Source organism: Pararge aegeria, chromosome 22 (assembly GCF_905163445.1).
Source record: "Pararge aegeria chromosome 22, ilParAegt1.1, whole genome shotgun sequence".
Classification (NCBI taxonomy): Eukaryota; Metazoa; Arthropoda; class Insecta; order Lepidoptera; family Nymphalidae; genus Pararge; species Pararge aegeria.
The window spans coordinates 7,331,553-7,347,785 of NC_053201.1; the positions used below are offsets into that span (position 1 = coordinate 7,331,553).

At 36.0% G+C, this 16,233-nt stretch overlaps 3 protein-coding genes across 5 annotated transcripts; all 3 read left to right on the forward strand.

The window, feature by feature from the left end:
* Positions 1-765: 765 nt before the first annotated feature.
* Positions 766-10,488, forward strand: LOC120633749 (sarcalumenin). Of its 3 annotated transcripts, none has more exons than XM_039904081.1 (11): positions 766-849; positions 1,067-1,245; positions 5,419-5,505; positions 5,658-5,987; positions 6,188-6,810; positions 6,904-7,225; positions 7,308-7,480; positions 7,573-7,764; positions 8,091-8,354; positions 8,599-8,762; positions 9,747-10,488. In XM_039904081.1, exons 2-11 carry the CDS (start codon positions 1,164-1,166, stop codon positions 9,955-9,957), a joined length of 2,448 nt encoding a protein of 815 aa, XP_039760015.1. In that variant the 5' UTR covers positions 766-849; positions 1,067-1,163; the 3' UTR covers positions 9,958-10,488. The 3 variants fall into 3 exon arrangements, with proteins under 3 accessions (XP_039760015.1, XP_039760017.1, XP_039760016.1); XM_039904083.1 differs by lacking the exon at positions 766-849 and adding an exon at positions 902-918; XM_039904082.1 differs by lacking the exon at positions 766-849 and having other exon boundaries at positions 925-1,245.
* A 1,593-nt stretch (positions 10,489-12,081) lies between these two features.
* LOC120633786 (protein Abitram) lies at positions 12,082-13,358 on the forward strand. Its single transcript, XM_039904134.1, has 2 exons — positions 12,082-12,178; positions 12,583-13,358. Exon 2 carries the CDS (start codon positions 12,784-12,786, stop codon positions 13,309-13,311), a length of 528 nt encoding a protein of 175 aa, XP_039760068.1. The 5' UTR covers positions 12,082-12,178; positions 12,583-12,783; the 3' UTR covers positions 13,312-13,358.
* Positions 13,359-14,402: 1,044 nt separating this feature from the next.
* LOC120633785 (aminomethyltransferase, mitochondrial) lies at positions 14,403-15,985 on the forward strand. Its single transcript, XM_039904133.1, has one exon. It carries the CDS (start codon positions 14,740-14,742, stop codon positions 15,967-15,969), a length of 1,230 nt encoding a protein of 409 aa, XP_039760067.1. The 5' UTR covers positions 14,403-14,739; the 3' UTR covers positions 15,970-15,985.
* Positions 15,986-16,233: the final 248 nt, after the last annotated feature.

Genomic DNA, 16,233 nt, shown 5'->3' on the forward strand with positions numbered 1-16,233 from the left:
ATAGATTCAGTCCTGCTATCGATTCTAAACTCAGCGACTTAAACAACAACATGTTGCTAGATGATGATGGAATCTTAGTGGAACTCCGGAAAGCGGGTGATTAGCTATTTTTTATTCAGTCATTCATCAAGGGACAATGTCAAGGGCATGGCACAAGAGCTTGTTTGTTCAATTTTTAAAAAAAGGAGGAAGTAAGGAGTTTTTAATCTTTCACAACAACTAGGCTAGGTATCGTCCAAAGAAGGAATCAAGGATAATGAAAAGGAAATAAGGAAAGTCGTAAGGAATGGTTGGATAATGCTTATTCAACTTTATCAAATAGTGATATTCTATTGACGTCGTATTCTTTTTTTCTATCTTTGTTTTTTTATATAGCTTAAATAACAGAGGGATGATTTTGACTGCTTTCACTTACGAAACCTGATGTCAAAACGTCAAGTATCTTGCTCAGCAGCACAATTTAATGATTTGTACTCAGTACTGTAGGTACAGAATGATGGTTGAGCTAACCCAATCATCCGGTAGATGTTCTGGAGACTGGAGAGGTATATTATGGTGGTAGGTTACGGCTTGTTGGTCGTTTCACTGCAGAAGTTTGTAAAAAAAGGTCTAAGTTTCAAGCGCAAACGCATCTTAGTTGTAGCTTGTAGCGTAAAACTAAATAATTCATGATGAGCGATGCGTACGGCGACGGCATAAGAAACACCAACGCGACCCGCCCGCCCAGCGATTGGCACGCTTTACGCGCTGAATCCGAAGCTCGCCGCGCGGGGAGCTCCGCGGGCGAGCACGCGCCTCGCGCGCCAGTACCCCTTCGACCAGCGATGCTGTGCTGTCTCCGGAAATAGAGTACGTCCGTCGTTCCTCCCCGCGGACCCAGACGTCACCGCGAGTGACAACGCGACCATTTAAATTGCGGTTAATTTTAACGATCGCCGCGACTAAGTCATTCAGTTATACCATAGATACGGCCTTTATCTTGATTGAACCGCAATTTAAACGCGGTGCTTGCGAGCTGCATTCCTGCGGGAATGCATTTCGCTCACAGTGCGATCTCTGTTTTCAGTGTAGTTTGTGATTCGCGTACATAGATCTACCGATCGGGTGCGCGAGTGTGAGTGCAAATGACTGGTAGCCCGGTTTAGTGGGCCGGACCTTACAAAATGTGGACCAAGAGATTAAAGCTATGGAGGTTTATGTTGTGCGTGTTGTTTGCCGTATCGGCGCTTGCGCTCGCGGCGAGAGGTAAGTGGAGTCGCGCGGCGGAGCCAGGGCAGCTGCGCACGCCCTGCGTCACTACATCGTTGCTATTTTCGGTGTAACTTGCGCTGAAATTATGTAAAAACGGCGTTTGTGCGCTATTTTTGGCTATAACCTTAGGAGAATATTTAAACTACAAGGTTATTATGATTTAATTATCACTCATCGTGTTCTATCAGAGCTGGGAGCGGGCAGCGCGCCGCTAGACGTGTCGCACGGTATAGCTACGCAAATAGAAATACAGGGATTTGTCGTTGAGCGTCGCCATCTTGTGAAAAACGATAGGATCATGACGACATTATAAAAGTGAGACACGGAAATAGGTCAGATCATAACTTTTACATAACTTCTGACCTAGTTACATTCAATTACCTGCTGGGTACATGATTTTTTACTAAAGCCTTCTTTAAAAGAAGTGGTAGGTAGGTATATTAATGCATTTTTAAGATTATATATACTAACATATAAAAAAACGAATTGTATTGATTTATTTACTGATAAATTGAAAAAATAAGGTGGATTTGAAAAATCCTTGGGTTGGTTATAATCGCCTAATAAACCTACCCCTTAATTATTTAAATAAAACAAAATTAGTAAAAGTAGATTGCCATTTCATTTCATACAATCCGGGTCGAAGGACCAAAGCTTCACTATACGTTTTTTACTATCTTAAATACATTTTTATCTGTTGTGTAAGTACTAAATGTGTACCTTGTGTGTAACGTGTACGTTACTTAATGCATTAATGAATATAAATCGGGGAAATTTTTGAAAAACTAATGTAGAGCATTCAATTTAGTACTAAATCAATGACGAATAATCTGTAGCTAGAAAGATTACAGTGAGGAATGTATGAAGGCCAATCCATTTGGGTCAAACGGATTGCAAGTAGAAAGCAATAATAAATATCGTAAATCTTAAATAGCTTGTACGACCTAGGCATTGTTTATTTGACTAATATTTACACATAAACTAAATTTTATTGCCTGTATCTGTAATATATATGTCGTATCTGCTTTGTTGCGGTGATGCAGTACTGAAATAAGGAAAGTTTAAAAATAATCTTGGTCTCTCTTAACTTAGGGTAAACCAAAGGAATGTCTTAAGATTTCTAAGCAATCCGTTTAGTTTACATAGGTACCTACTACATTCAAATATGTGACTATTGAACATTATCACATAGTGAGCTTAAATGGGTTATGTGTTCTTTTATTTTGCCCATTTGTTTAAAAATTTGAGTTAGCTCGAAATTTCAGCAGATTATTCTCCAGGATCAGGCATCATTTATCACACTGCCTTGGGCTTAGGTCGTTGGCTTCGCTTACTTTATTTCATAAACATTATTACTTTTAAAAGAGCAAATGCGAAACGGAAAGAAATGAATAACCTAATTAAAAAGTAAAGGATGAAGGAAGGAAAATGTTTATTAGTAACTTTGCGTTGCAGAGCTCGTTCGGGGAAGCACCTACTACAGTACTACTACGTATTTCTGCCGAAAAGCAGCATTGCTGTGTTCCGTACATTATTACAGGCCCAAGAGGCTTAACACCGACGCGTCATATTGACAGGGCGGCACTTTGTAGGACGTATTCCCTGCAAGACGTGCGAAGCTAGGCTCTGTGTATAGGCGATGGTTTGTCACTTCCAATTATTTTTAATTTTTTTTTGTAGACGAGCTCTTGACTGCAAACACACGTGATGGTGATGATGCAGCCTTAGGTGGAGCGCGCTTGAATAGCGCCATTTACTTGGTCCGTCTAATCCTCCTCCTTAGTCGTCCACTATTGACAGAGTGGTCGTGGTTGACGATGATACATTTTCTTTGGCTACAGCAGCCCCCGCGATGCGCCTCCATTTGTTACGATCTTCAGCGTTTCGGGAACATTGGACTATGGAGGTTTGTGTTGCAGCTTTTATTGTGTCTGTCCAACGCGTGGGTGATCGACCGCGTGACCGTTTGCCTCCCACTTTCCCCTGGACAACAAGTCTTTCCATGGAGTGTTTATTCCTAGTTATGTTTCCAAAGAAATTGACTTCGTATCTGCACAGTCGACGATAACCTCTCTTTGACTTTTAGTTCCTTCAGGATCGACACGTTAGTCCGAACAGCTGTCCAAGGGATCCGCAACAGTCGCCGACAGCACCACATTTCTAGTGCATCGATCCGTCTAATATAACTATAAAAGAAAACAAAGTTTGTGTTTATTAATTTTATACCAACAATATATTGTACTCCGAAGCGATCTGCAATTGGTACTTAATTTTAAAACTAAGTAAGTTATTATCCATAAAGTCAAAGTCAAATAATTCTTTAATTAAAAAGATGGCACTTTTGATGCGTTGTTTACATACAAAATGTTTACATTGTAGTGAGTAGTGATGGCGAATACTACATTCGTAAACGCGACAAAAATATGCGAAGGTTTCATTCGTTTAAATTTAAAACTGAAATTATTTATCGAAAATCCTTCTACCACCTCGAAGTGTGTTTTTATACTTATCTATACAGAAAATTTTAATGCCTAAATGTGGCCCGTTTGCCTATAAAATGGAAATCTCTGTTTTAAACGAGGTGTCATAAATATTTTTTTCTCTGTTATCAAAGTTGAATCTTAAATTGCTTTTACCAGATTAAAGTCAATGACATGAAGAATCATGCTACGTAATATCACTCACTTATGTTTAGTATTTACTGAGATAAATTGAAATCAGTGCTGCCAAATTTCCAATGCGTCGCCTTAAAACTAAAGCTACGAGGGTTCCAAACGCGCCCCTGGTCTAAGAAGAAGCCCACAACAAAACTAGCCGGGTGTTCTTTTAGTTATCACCATCTCACATTGTCATTTGAATTAGATATTTTATTTCATACGAGTATGTCGTTCCGGTAGAAACCTCTAGACCGGTTGAGTCGCTCAAAATAAATACATTCGTTAATGAAGGTTCTAAAGGCACCTTGATCTAATAAGAAGCCCACAATAAACTTGAAATTGGCTACAATAAAGATAGCTCACATGAAAAAAAAGTTCTTACATAACATAAATATCGTGTTAATTTTTTCTGAACAGCTGTGGTACAACAAACATAAGTGAAATAAAATTAACATAAAATAAACATATAACATATTACATAATATACATAAGTAAATGTAGTTATAATATGTTCATCAATAATGAAACACTGTTGAATAAGTACACTTTTATTTCAAACCTCAGAACGGTTATGTAGCCTTTACAATAATATTATATTAATTTACTAAACGCTAATATTATAAGTAATAGCTAGGTACGTGTTGTTTATCTGCTATACTGAAATGATGGGATATCAACAGACTATGCAAAGGTGATCTTTTTAATATTTGGTTACAAATAAAATAAATAGAGATATTCTTTAAGAATGAACATTTTTATTTTATTTTAATATTTTCAAAAATATCTCTACACTAAAAATTTTTTTAAATATTGATAACATAATAAGAAAAAGTTAAATAATTTCCCACGAGAGGATTTAAAGTAGTGTAACTGAGGAGAGATCGGCCTTCACCCAATCATGAAACAATGTTGATTGTAAACAAACATGTTTCACTAAGGTCAATGATTTCACATCCTTCGGCTTACTCAGAATTTAGAACGTTGGCTTCCGTTTATTTTATTTCTAAAGTAAAAAATTTCCACTACGAAAAAGACTGAGCAGAAAACGCACAGTAACTAGTTCACATTCTCCGAAAACAGTGAGCTGTTTCAGATGCGTTAGGGTCACACCGGAACTCGTGTTAAAAATGCAAAGCGAGATGAAATGAAAAAACCTTAAAAAAACATAGTAATGGGTTAATCTTAGGAATCTACCGCCGCTCCTGTAGAAACTGATGAAGCCAAGCTAAATGATAACTTGTAACGGAACCCTCATAGGATTACTTTTTTGTCTGTTTTCCCGTCCTGCCGATTGTCTTTACAATAAGGTGTTTTTGCTATAGGTAGGGTTTGAGTAAAAAATCGCAAATTCTGCAATATTGAACTTTTTTTTTACTATTACTACATTAGATAATCGTGAATGAATTATTATTTTTCACGTTTAAAGTTAAATTATATAATCATAAACTAATCTAGTTAAAATAAAATCATGGAATCATGGAAAATAAATTGAGTTCATGTTTTTTTTCAGCCGATGACGACATTCCTTCAGAGTCACAATGTCGTCCATACATCGAAAAGGCACTTAAAGAGCTCGAATCGGGAGACACAGAACCAGGTACAAAATGTTTGTATATCGTTTGTATGCAAAATATTTTTTTAAGAAATTCACACAAACTAAAATAAAAAAAACAAATAAGGATATTAAAGCAAACACGCACATATTTCCTCCATTAAAAATCATAGTTTAATATTAGTTATATGTTTCAGAATCTACAGAACAAAACGAATCAAGTGAAGCTAGTGTAGATGACGATACGAAAGAAGAAACTTCAGCAGAAGGTGGGGCGACGGCAGAGGCAGATAGTGCAGAAGATGCAGATAGTAAAGAAGATGCACCATCAGTAGAAGTTGCGGATGAGCCGTACGTATCTCAAGTATCATATGAAGAAGAAGGTAGCCCTGCCGACGCAGAATCTAAGGAAGACGCGACCACAGAAGAGACTGATGATAGTGCCGAGAAACAAGCAGATGACAGCAAAGAAACTGACGGAGACAGTAAGGAAGATGCATCTGCTGACGAACAAGAAACCGAAAAAGGTTACTTTTTTATATTTGAATGACAAAATTATAAAGTCAGCCCTTTTTAAAGTGCGGATAAAAAAGAATCCCGATACAATATCAGTGATTTTTTTTTATTGCCACTAATACATCAGTGATTTTTTTTTATTGCAACTAACTTAAAATACATAGGAAGTAGAATTTAGGGCACAGTAAAAATGTTTACGATTATTTTTTAGAAAGTGGTGAGGTAGCGGATGAAGGTGTCAGTGAAGAAGATTCTGAGGATAGCAAAGAGGCAACTGAAGATAGTACAGAAGATGAAACTCAAGAAGAATCTACTGAAGCTTTAGCTGTAAGCAAAGAAGAAAAAGAATCTGATGAACAAGAGGGCGATGATATTGCAGAATCCGAAGCAGTAACTGATGTGGATAAATCTGAGAAATCTACCGAAGCATCCGAAGAAACTGATGAAGCCAAGGCTGAAGGTGAAAGTGACGAAGATACCAAAACAGAAGAAGAAGACGATAGATCTCAAGAAAAGGCTGAATCTGATGAAGTAAAAGATGACACCAGTGATTCCCAAGAAGAAAAAGACAAAGAAGATTCTGGAGAGGATACAGTAAAGGAAGAAGCTCAAGAAAATTCAGAAGAAGAGCAGGAGTCAGCCAAAAAAGATGAATCTGTTGAAGGTGACACTGCAGAAGAAAAATCTGATGAAGATGATACCGAAAAAAGTAGCAATGAGGATGAGGCAAAGGAAGAAAGCGAAGAAAAAGAAGCTAGTGAAGAAGATGTAGATAAATCCGAAGAAGCTGGTTCTGAGGAGAGTGAAGGCGCTCCCGAAGAAGACTTGCTCCTAGTAAGTTATTTCACATATAACAAGACAAAATTCGCCAAGTATACGTTTTAGTGACATAAAATTAGATACTGTTATTTAATTTTTTATTTTCAGACAGGGGAGATTCCCGAAAATCTGAGATCCCGTGATCACATTATTCAGATCTTAAGACTAGACGAAGACGCAAGTGAGGCAGAATTAATTATTAAAAAATCAGCTGACATTGTTCTCAGAGATTTGAAAAGACTTTACGAGCACTCTATAAAGCCTTTGGAAGCTCTTTATAAGTACAGAGATCTGAGCAACAGACATTTTGGTGATCCTGAAATATTTTCGAAGCCCTTAGTACTGTTTATGGGACCATGGAGTGGTGGAAAATCTTCTATTTTAAATTATTTGACTGGAATAGAATTTACGGAATGGTCTTTAAGAACAGGTTCGTATTTTTCGAGTTCAATTTCATTTTACGTATCGGGTATCAAGCTAACAAAGTATAACTTTTACACAATATTTTATAGGTGCTGAACCATCTCCTGCTTACTTCAATATTTTAATGCACGGAAAAGATCCAGAGGTACTTGATGGAACACAGTTAGCTGCCGATTGGACATTCTCTGGATTACAGAAATTTGGACAAGGTTTAGAAGAGCGTTTGAGGGGACTTAGATATCCTAGTAAATTACTAGAAAAGGTATACGCCAATATATTTTAAAAATCAAAAAAAAATGTTTTAAAAATGTTTTAACTTAACTACTAAACTACAATTACGTTTATCGATTTTAGGTGAACATTGTTGAAATCCCTGGAATACTGGAAGTCAGGAAACAAGTATCTCGAGTCTTCCCATTCAACGATGCTTGTCAGTGGTTCATTGATCGTGCAGATATCATATTCCTTGTGTATGATCCTTCAAAACTTGATGTCGGACCTGAAACTGAGGCTATCCTCGACCAGCTTAAGGGCAGAGAATCTCAGGTTTGCTTACAAAACATATTACACAATAGTTAATGCATTCGTTACTTATATATAATTTTTAGAAACTAATATCTTCAATAATAGATGAATTATTATAATGAAAGATAATAAGATACGCGGCTTCCAAAAATTGCTATGAAACCAGTGTAATATTACTGCTCTTCGTCCCCAGTGCAGTACTGATTCGGATCAATATGCATTAAACTTTTAATGATTAGGAAATTTAAAAAATATATATTATCAGAAGTAGATTTAATATATAAAACAACAGAAAAACAACAGGCATATAATTATTGTGAAAATAATACTTTATTTTTATTAAACAGACTCGCATCGTGCTTAACAAAGCTGACACCGTTAAACCCGAAGAGCTAATGCGTGTGCAGAGTGCACTTATCTGGAACATATCGCCACTGATGAGCTCCCCACAGCCTCCTGTAATGTACACGGTCTCGCTGTGGTCACTGCCGTATGAACCGGGCGCGCCAATCCGCCTGCTGCAGGCCCAGGAGCGTGAACTGCTGCGCGACCTGCGACAGGCCATCGACCGGCGTATAGAGAATAAGATCGCCAGCGCTAGGAGATTTGCGGTGAGAATTCCGAATAGCACGAATTACAAACCGGATATAAGCACCTTGGCGGAATCGGATATTTTACATGATACTTTTTTTGCTTTAAATTATTTTAAAAATTATCTTTATGTTGGGAGTTGTGGATGGGAATCTAATGTTAATCATCCTGTCCAAAAATTTAAACTATGAGTCTAACGAGTCTGTAGCAAAAAGATCAAATTTACGTTGTAAAATTAAGCTTATGCTTTCAACCTTGTTTTAGGTCCGCGTAAGAAATCATGCTAAGATGGTCGACTGTTATCTAACAACATACTATAATCACAAAACTATCTTCGGTAATAGAAAGGTTATTGCCGATGCTATTATTGAGAATCCTCAGAACTACCATATATATGAGGGTCTCAGTACACTTACCAACATTTCCAGGTGAGTCTTTAAAAAAGTCTACTTCAGTTTTCTATGAGTATATCATACTGGTCTCCAGCTTATCACTATAGGACTTTACAAACCAAGCCCAGAAATTCCTATCTCCTAATGTGGTGTAGTAAAATTTAATACTTGAAGTGTTTAACATTTCAAGTATTAAATTAAACCCAACGGTTGATGTCTAGTAGACGCTTACTCCTGGTTTCTACTGATGGAGTGCCTAAGTGGTGAAATCAGAAATTATTATTAGAGGATTCAGAATAAAAGAAAGCTAAACGGGATGTGAAGAAGAAGTAGTAAACGTGTAGATAAACAAAAGTTAGTCTTTAAAGGAAGTTCCCTTGCCGAAAAACGTTGCGTTTCTATGATTTTATACACCTAGGTGGACAGAGCGTACTGTTGACATGAAGTGAGTTGTAGGAACCTATTGGGTTCAAGTTACTGTGAATGGCAAAGGGAATCTAAAATAAATGCCTACAGAAATACGTCCTGTATTGATTGACATCCGTTCATTGGTTGAGATGAGGAATTACTTGTATAAGAGAATGTCTTAACCACAGTAAGCTAATAAATGAAAGCCACAAATTAATTCATTATCTTAACAGTAACTAATATATGTTAAATTTAAGTCGATTTTTTAAACATGTATTTGGGTCGAATGTAAACATTTCTGTGGTGGTCTAAACTGTTTGTCACAATAATAGATATAGAATAATTTCAAACTCACACTAAAGTAGGATTTTGTTTTCGAACGAACGTTATTTAGTGTAGTAGCTGGCAGAACCTGAGGAAAAAACGTTATACCACTTTTTTCTTAGCCCTACGCGTCGCGAGGGTTTAATCGGACTTTTTTTCTGATTGTCAGATTCTAGTACAGAACTTTGTTCCTAATGTTTTCCCTCCACTTTTTTCGGCATGATAATATATGAGCGATGTGTCCGGAATTCATTAATTATTTACTAATAACGAAATAAAATGTTTTAGGTATGATCTTCCCGATCCAGAAACATATCGGGATTTCTTCAGACTGAACTCGTTGTACGAGTTCCAGCAACTGTCGGCTACATGCACCTACTTCCGCGGCTGCCCGATCACGCAGCTCGACGTGGCTATTGCCTATGACTTACCAGAGCTGGTCGGAAAGTACAAGAAGATGGTAGAAACTGCCACCCCCCAGGGAATGCCCAAGAGTTGAAACGCAGGCCCTCGCCACGAAAAAAAAATAACACCTGCTTTTTATCTTAGCGTATTGGATTAGACGAATTTTTGGGCACATTATGCATTTCTTTTTCTAATTGGGCGTCGTAACATTTTATAAAAAAAATAAACCCGCATTTTCTATTCATTCGTTTAATCATATAGTAGATATTTATTTTGCTTGAATACTCGCTTGTTCCTGTTTTTGACGTGAATGTTATCGTGTCTGAAGGTTTGGAACTACCTGTTTGATGTTGATTTTTTTTTGAATTTTAGTAAACATTGAAAATGCAACACACTTCCATTTTCCTAATTAACCATTTTTATACGAATTTCAAAAAGAAATAATCTAGTCATTACGTTTAAAGGTTGTTAGTAAAACGTTGTTACTATAATTTATTTATTGAGGTGCGTTCCTAAAATACTAGGATCTAAGTAATTATTTTATTGCTGTCTCAACCCTGATTAAATCTATGTTAGAATGAGACACTATGTGAATACTTAAAAAAATTAAATAAAATATTGTTAACATTGTTTTATTTATATACCCTACAATCGAACCTGTATAGCATATAAATTGCAATCTCTTTGACGGCCCGATTGCTAATTCAAGTTGAATCGAAGATATGAAGAAACCCTTACTACCAGTAATTCTTAATTTCAAAGTTTTTTTATAATTATCGGACATCCCTTAATCACGGTATTATTTGGGGCGATTTGACGTCTATGCCATCTATGGTAGGTATGTCTATAAACCTAAGCGCATTAAATCTTAATATATATAAATCTCCTGTCACGATGTGTGTCCGTGATGGACTCCTAAACTACTTAACCGATTTAAAATTAAATTGGTACACCGTGAGCAGTCTGGTCCAACTTAAGAGATAGGATAAAGCTATCCTATCTCTTAAGTTGGACCTTTAATTATAGTCGCAATTTTATTTTATTTAAAATTATTTGTCTATAATTAATTGGCAGTCACATGTTATATATACATATATACTCATTTAAAGCTTAGCGATACTGAATACTTTAAAAACAAAATCAAACGCAGACGAAGTCGCGGGCAACAGCTAGTATAATTATATATTCTCATCATCACCCTCGGATTTCTTTCGTTTCCCTGGCTGAAAGTCGTCCTATATAATAATCTTTAAGATACAAGATAATTATTGCTTCGCCAAATTTGATAATGACCATTTTAGTTGTGATTGATATATTTCAAAGGTTATTTTTTTATTCTCCGGAAACAAAGAAAATTTTATTTTTCTAGGGAAATAATAATTACAAACTAAAATGAATATTTACAATAAATATAAGCCGTCTAACTTTACTTACCTCTGGAAACTGTTCTCGTTTGCTATTCAGTATATCGTACATTACAGAAAAGTGAAGAACTATCTATACCTACTGATAGTATAAATGCGTTTGTTACATATGATCGGCACAACTGCTAAACGATCTACTAGACTATGGAGGGTAGAGGTAAGGAGAGTCATCTTATATGGGAGAAAAGTTGAAAAAGTGTCCAGTTGTATGCGCTAAATAACAGTTCAAAAATCCTCCACAGTGGCGCTGGTGGATGCACACGGTATGGTATGAATGTAGCAATCGTAGATGAATTGAAGTATGCCGAGTTAAAAAATTTAATGTCATTATCGACTAAAGTAGTTAATTATTGGGAATTTCAACAACTTACGTTGTACAAAATATTGTGGTAAATATAACCTTACTTCCTTGTTTATTTTTCAAGCCTACTCTAACAATATTTATATTTGGCGCTTCTTTTAAGAGTTACCTTGATGCAAATGTGGCGCCATCCTAATTTAATACATTTTGACGACACTTTTTCATATACACAGATGATCCTCCTTACCTCTACCCTCCATATAATAGACTAGACTAGATGAAATTTTCTCAGCTTGCATCCTGTAAACAGAATATTAACATTTTTTATAACTTCGGTAAATGTTTTATTATTTATTTTTATTTTTTTATTTTTTTTATAATGGCTTGCGTTTGTACCAATTGGGTACGATTTACTTCGCCAATGTCACGTGGTATGGAGGAGACACATTTCGGTAAATGTTATGTTATAGTTCGTTTGGCATGTCTCAATTAAGCTAGAGCTCAAATCTATACAGCCAGTTTATTATTTAAAAAAAAAAAATTAAGATTGACTTTGACATCCATCTCTACTCAAAAAAGGTTGAGTTGAGGTTAGTTTTGTTCTGTTTTGCCTATTTTGTCAATATTTAAAACACGTAATGCACACAGATTTAGCACCTCATTTACATACGAATGAATGTAATATTCTAATAAAATTATTACAGGACTGTCACGTGGAGGTAAATTAAGCCTTTTAAGTTTACTGATATCCTTCCCCACTTACATTAGTAAGTTTTTGGCGGCCCCTTAGGTATGCTTGCTCTTAGTCCAGTGCATAGATAGTGATACCTGTTCAGGTCGGTCAGAAATACAGCTGTACCTATTTGGTCATTCTGATCCTAATGCACAATAACATATATTTTAGCAAATGACCTATGACGTTATTAAAAAATATATCTTAGGAATGATATCTATTATTGAACTAGTATAATATGAGTTAAATATTCCCTTGCAGCATCCATTTCGAAAGTTTGTCGGATACTGCAATGACTATGATCGTGATATGAGAAAATGTTTAAAGGCAGAACGAATCCAACGACAAAGTGCTAACAATGCAGAAGCAATAAGAAAACACGCAGAAATTCGCGCAAGGATATATGCAAATCAACAAAGCTAGTTTTTTTTTCTCTATTAGCTACATAAATCATTTTCTACAATGGAGTATAACATCTTAGACTCAATAGACCTCAATGACCCAGCCATCTATAAATCATTCACAGAGAGATACTTCAGTAAAAGATACTTATTGAATGTGAACGGTATTAAAAACAATGACATTATGTTAATGTTTCACTCAAACAGGATAACTTTAATCTGTCTCGCCCCAAGCCACTTCTTTTTTAAGAAAAATGACAATTATACTTTGAATTTTAATATAGGCAAAGTTGATCGGCTAAGTAACCAAGTGAAGGGTAAAGGGAAAAAGGGTGGGCAGGCACTTTTTCCTGATTCAGCCATTTGCAAAGTTGAATGGGGTGATAAAACTGCCTTCACAATTCCTTGTGGTATGAGAGGCACTCTAGTAGAAATAAATGAAAAGTTAGTTAAGTATCCACAGCTTTTGAAAGAATCGCCTGACTCGGATGGGTTCATTGCTATCATGTTATCCAGTATTGCAATTACCGATGCTACAAAGAAAGAATTAATAACACACGAAGAGTATTTGAAAATTGTTAATGTGTGATATTATGTTTGTTAGATTAGAATAGAAAAAATAAATGACTTTTTATTTATGATTTAATTTTTAACAAACATTTTAATGTGTATACTTACTATCCCTAAAAAATATTGTGGCAGGTTTTTAAAGAATCCTTGGGGAAGAGTTTCATTTGCCTGGGCGTATAATGTCTAACTCCAGGATACAAGCTTTCTTATATCTATGTAATATTTTATCAAGAGTGGTTTATAAAAGTATAATTTTTTTAACTGTGCTGAAACTGTACCTTTGTTCTTTTAGGGGATACAAAGTATCATATTTCTCCGGGATGCCAGCAATCACAGTGTCTAATACATCAGACATAGATACAAAAACACTTTCGTAACAATATTTTCAATCGCATCGGTTCGCAATCGCAATCGGTTACTACGTTTTACATTATCTATAATACTTTTAATTCCCTACCACAAATGGCTGCTAATAAAATCAAGATGTGTGGCCTAGTAGCAGCACTAAAAAATTGTTTGAAGGTTTGAAGGATAATTTGTTGTATTCAGTTTCTGCTATAATAATTAAATTAAGAGTCAACATCGTTCAACTCAACACAACACAACACTTATGCCGGTTTTCACTAATGACGATCAAGATTATGCCTAAATAAGTAACGCCTAATCTAAGGAGATTCCTAGGCCTATTCCTATAAGGATATCAACCATTCACCTATAGTTTTCACCTAAGAGTTGGTGAAACGATTTTATTATAGACATCGCCCAAACCATTAGGCTTTCGATTGAATTTTATATTTCCAATAAAATTGCTTTAAACACTAAATTGCACTTAAAGTAGGTTCCTCGAGCCGACATACACAATCATCATCATATTATCAACCCATTACCGGCCAACTACAAGGCACGGGGGTCCTCGCACAATGAGAAGGGTTGAACGCGCTAATCTCAGAAAATGCTGTTTCGATTTCGATTTTTTTCGGATTGGTAGTATCAATTAAGGATGTTTAATATCACGCTACGACAAAAATTATCCTTTTTGAGAGATTCCGATGGGTGCGATGCGTGAACGGTAAACGTAACGCCAAACGACGGAAATATGTAGTAAGTATATCGAAATTGTTTCTTTAAAGTTCTATAAAACAGTCCGCGACAACATACGGACTACTTTTTGGAGTAGGCACATTCGCGGACGAAGTCGCGCGGGTCCGCTAGTCCTATAATATAAGTAGGTAAATTGAACCTGGTTTTAAAATAGTACTTTAAACAGCTCAAAAGATATAAAATCTTCATAAGAAGCTGTATATCAGTTTCTGTATTTGTTGTTCTTATTGTTATCAGTAAACAGTTTAACCACCGCCTGAACTATGACCTATTATTATTGACATCATGATAATTTGTAATCATTTAGTTAATTTCACCCAAATAATAGCACCATTTGCATTGAAAAATGAGTTCTAGAAGCATTACCTTTACTAAAAATAGATTATTTGCGTGCCGTGTTAGCAGCACAAGCATACAGACTCGAAGTTTAAGTGACAGTGATGCAAAAGTCAAGAAAACTCCGCTGCATAACTTGCATAAGAAATATGGTGGTAAATTAGTAGACTTTGCAGGTTTTCTCTTACCAGTTCAGTACTCTGATTTAAGCGTTTCTGCATCTCACCTCTTCACAAGAAGTAATGCTTCCATTTTCGATGTTTCTCACATGCTGCAAACTAATGTTCGCGGAAAGGACTGTATCTCGTGGTTCGAGTCGATTTGCCCGGTAGATTTAAAAGGAATGGAACCTGGAACTGGTTCTCTAACAGTGTTCTTGAATGAAAAAGGTGGGATTATTGATGATCTGATCGTCAACAAAGTGATGGAAGATCAACTTTACATTGTTTCGAACGCTGGACGTTTAAAAGTCGACAAGCAGCACATGATGGAAACTTCAGAAATATTACGTAAAAAAGGCAAAGATGTGACAGTTGAGTTTTGGGATGTGACCGAGCGGGCTCTGATAGCTCTGCAAGGACCAAAAGCAGCGAACAATTTACAAACTTTAACAGATATTCCACTGTCCGAGTTAACGTTTATGACGTCTCAATTAGGTCTTGTCGCGGGTGTTGAATGTCGTGTTACTCGTTGTGGCTATACAGGCGAGGACGGTTTCGAAATATCTATACCCGCAGACAAGGCGGAAAATGTGACAGAAGCACTGCTACAATCACAGGATATAAAACTAGCAGGTCTCGGTGCGAGGGATTCGCTACGTTTAGAAGCGGGGTTGTGCTTATATGGAAATGATATTGATGAAAGTGTAACGCCGGTGGAAGCCGCTTTGACATGGTTGATCGCCAAGAGACGCCGGGCAGAGGCAAATTTCCCTGGTGGCGATCTTATATTGCGTCAAATTAAGGAAGGTGTGAGTAAAAGGAGGGTAGGGATAAGAATGGAGTCTGGAGCTCCTGCTAGAAAAGACGCAATTCTTAAGAATGTTAAAGGAGATAATATAGGTAAAATAACGAGTGGTTGCCCAAGTCCTTCGCTAGGAGGTAATGTGGCAATGGGCTATGTTGTCGAAGAATTTAAGAAAGTTGGCAACGAATTATCCGTTAACATCCGAGGTAAGGATGTGTTCTGTAAAATCGCAAAAATGCCTTTCGTACCATCTAAATATTACGTTAGGAAATAAAAATGCTTTTAATGAGTACAAAATAGTAGTTTTATTTACAATAATTATTACTAATCCAATATAATTATTATATTATAATAAACATAATAGAGAATTAAGTAACGATTCTAATATTAACACAAATAAAGGACCTTTGAACTATACAAAAGCGTGCTCACAATCAAATTAACCAATTAACACAAATAGAAGTAACAATTGAGCAATAATAAATAAATTCGATATTAATTGGATCATTCAATACGTCTATTAAGTATAAAAAGAAAA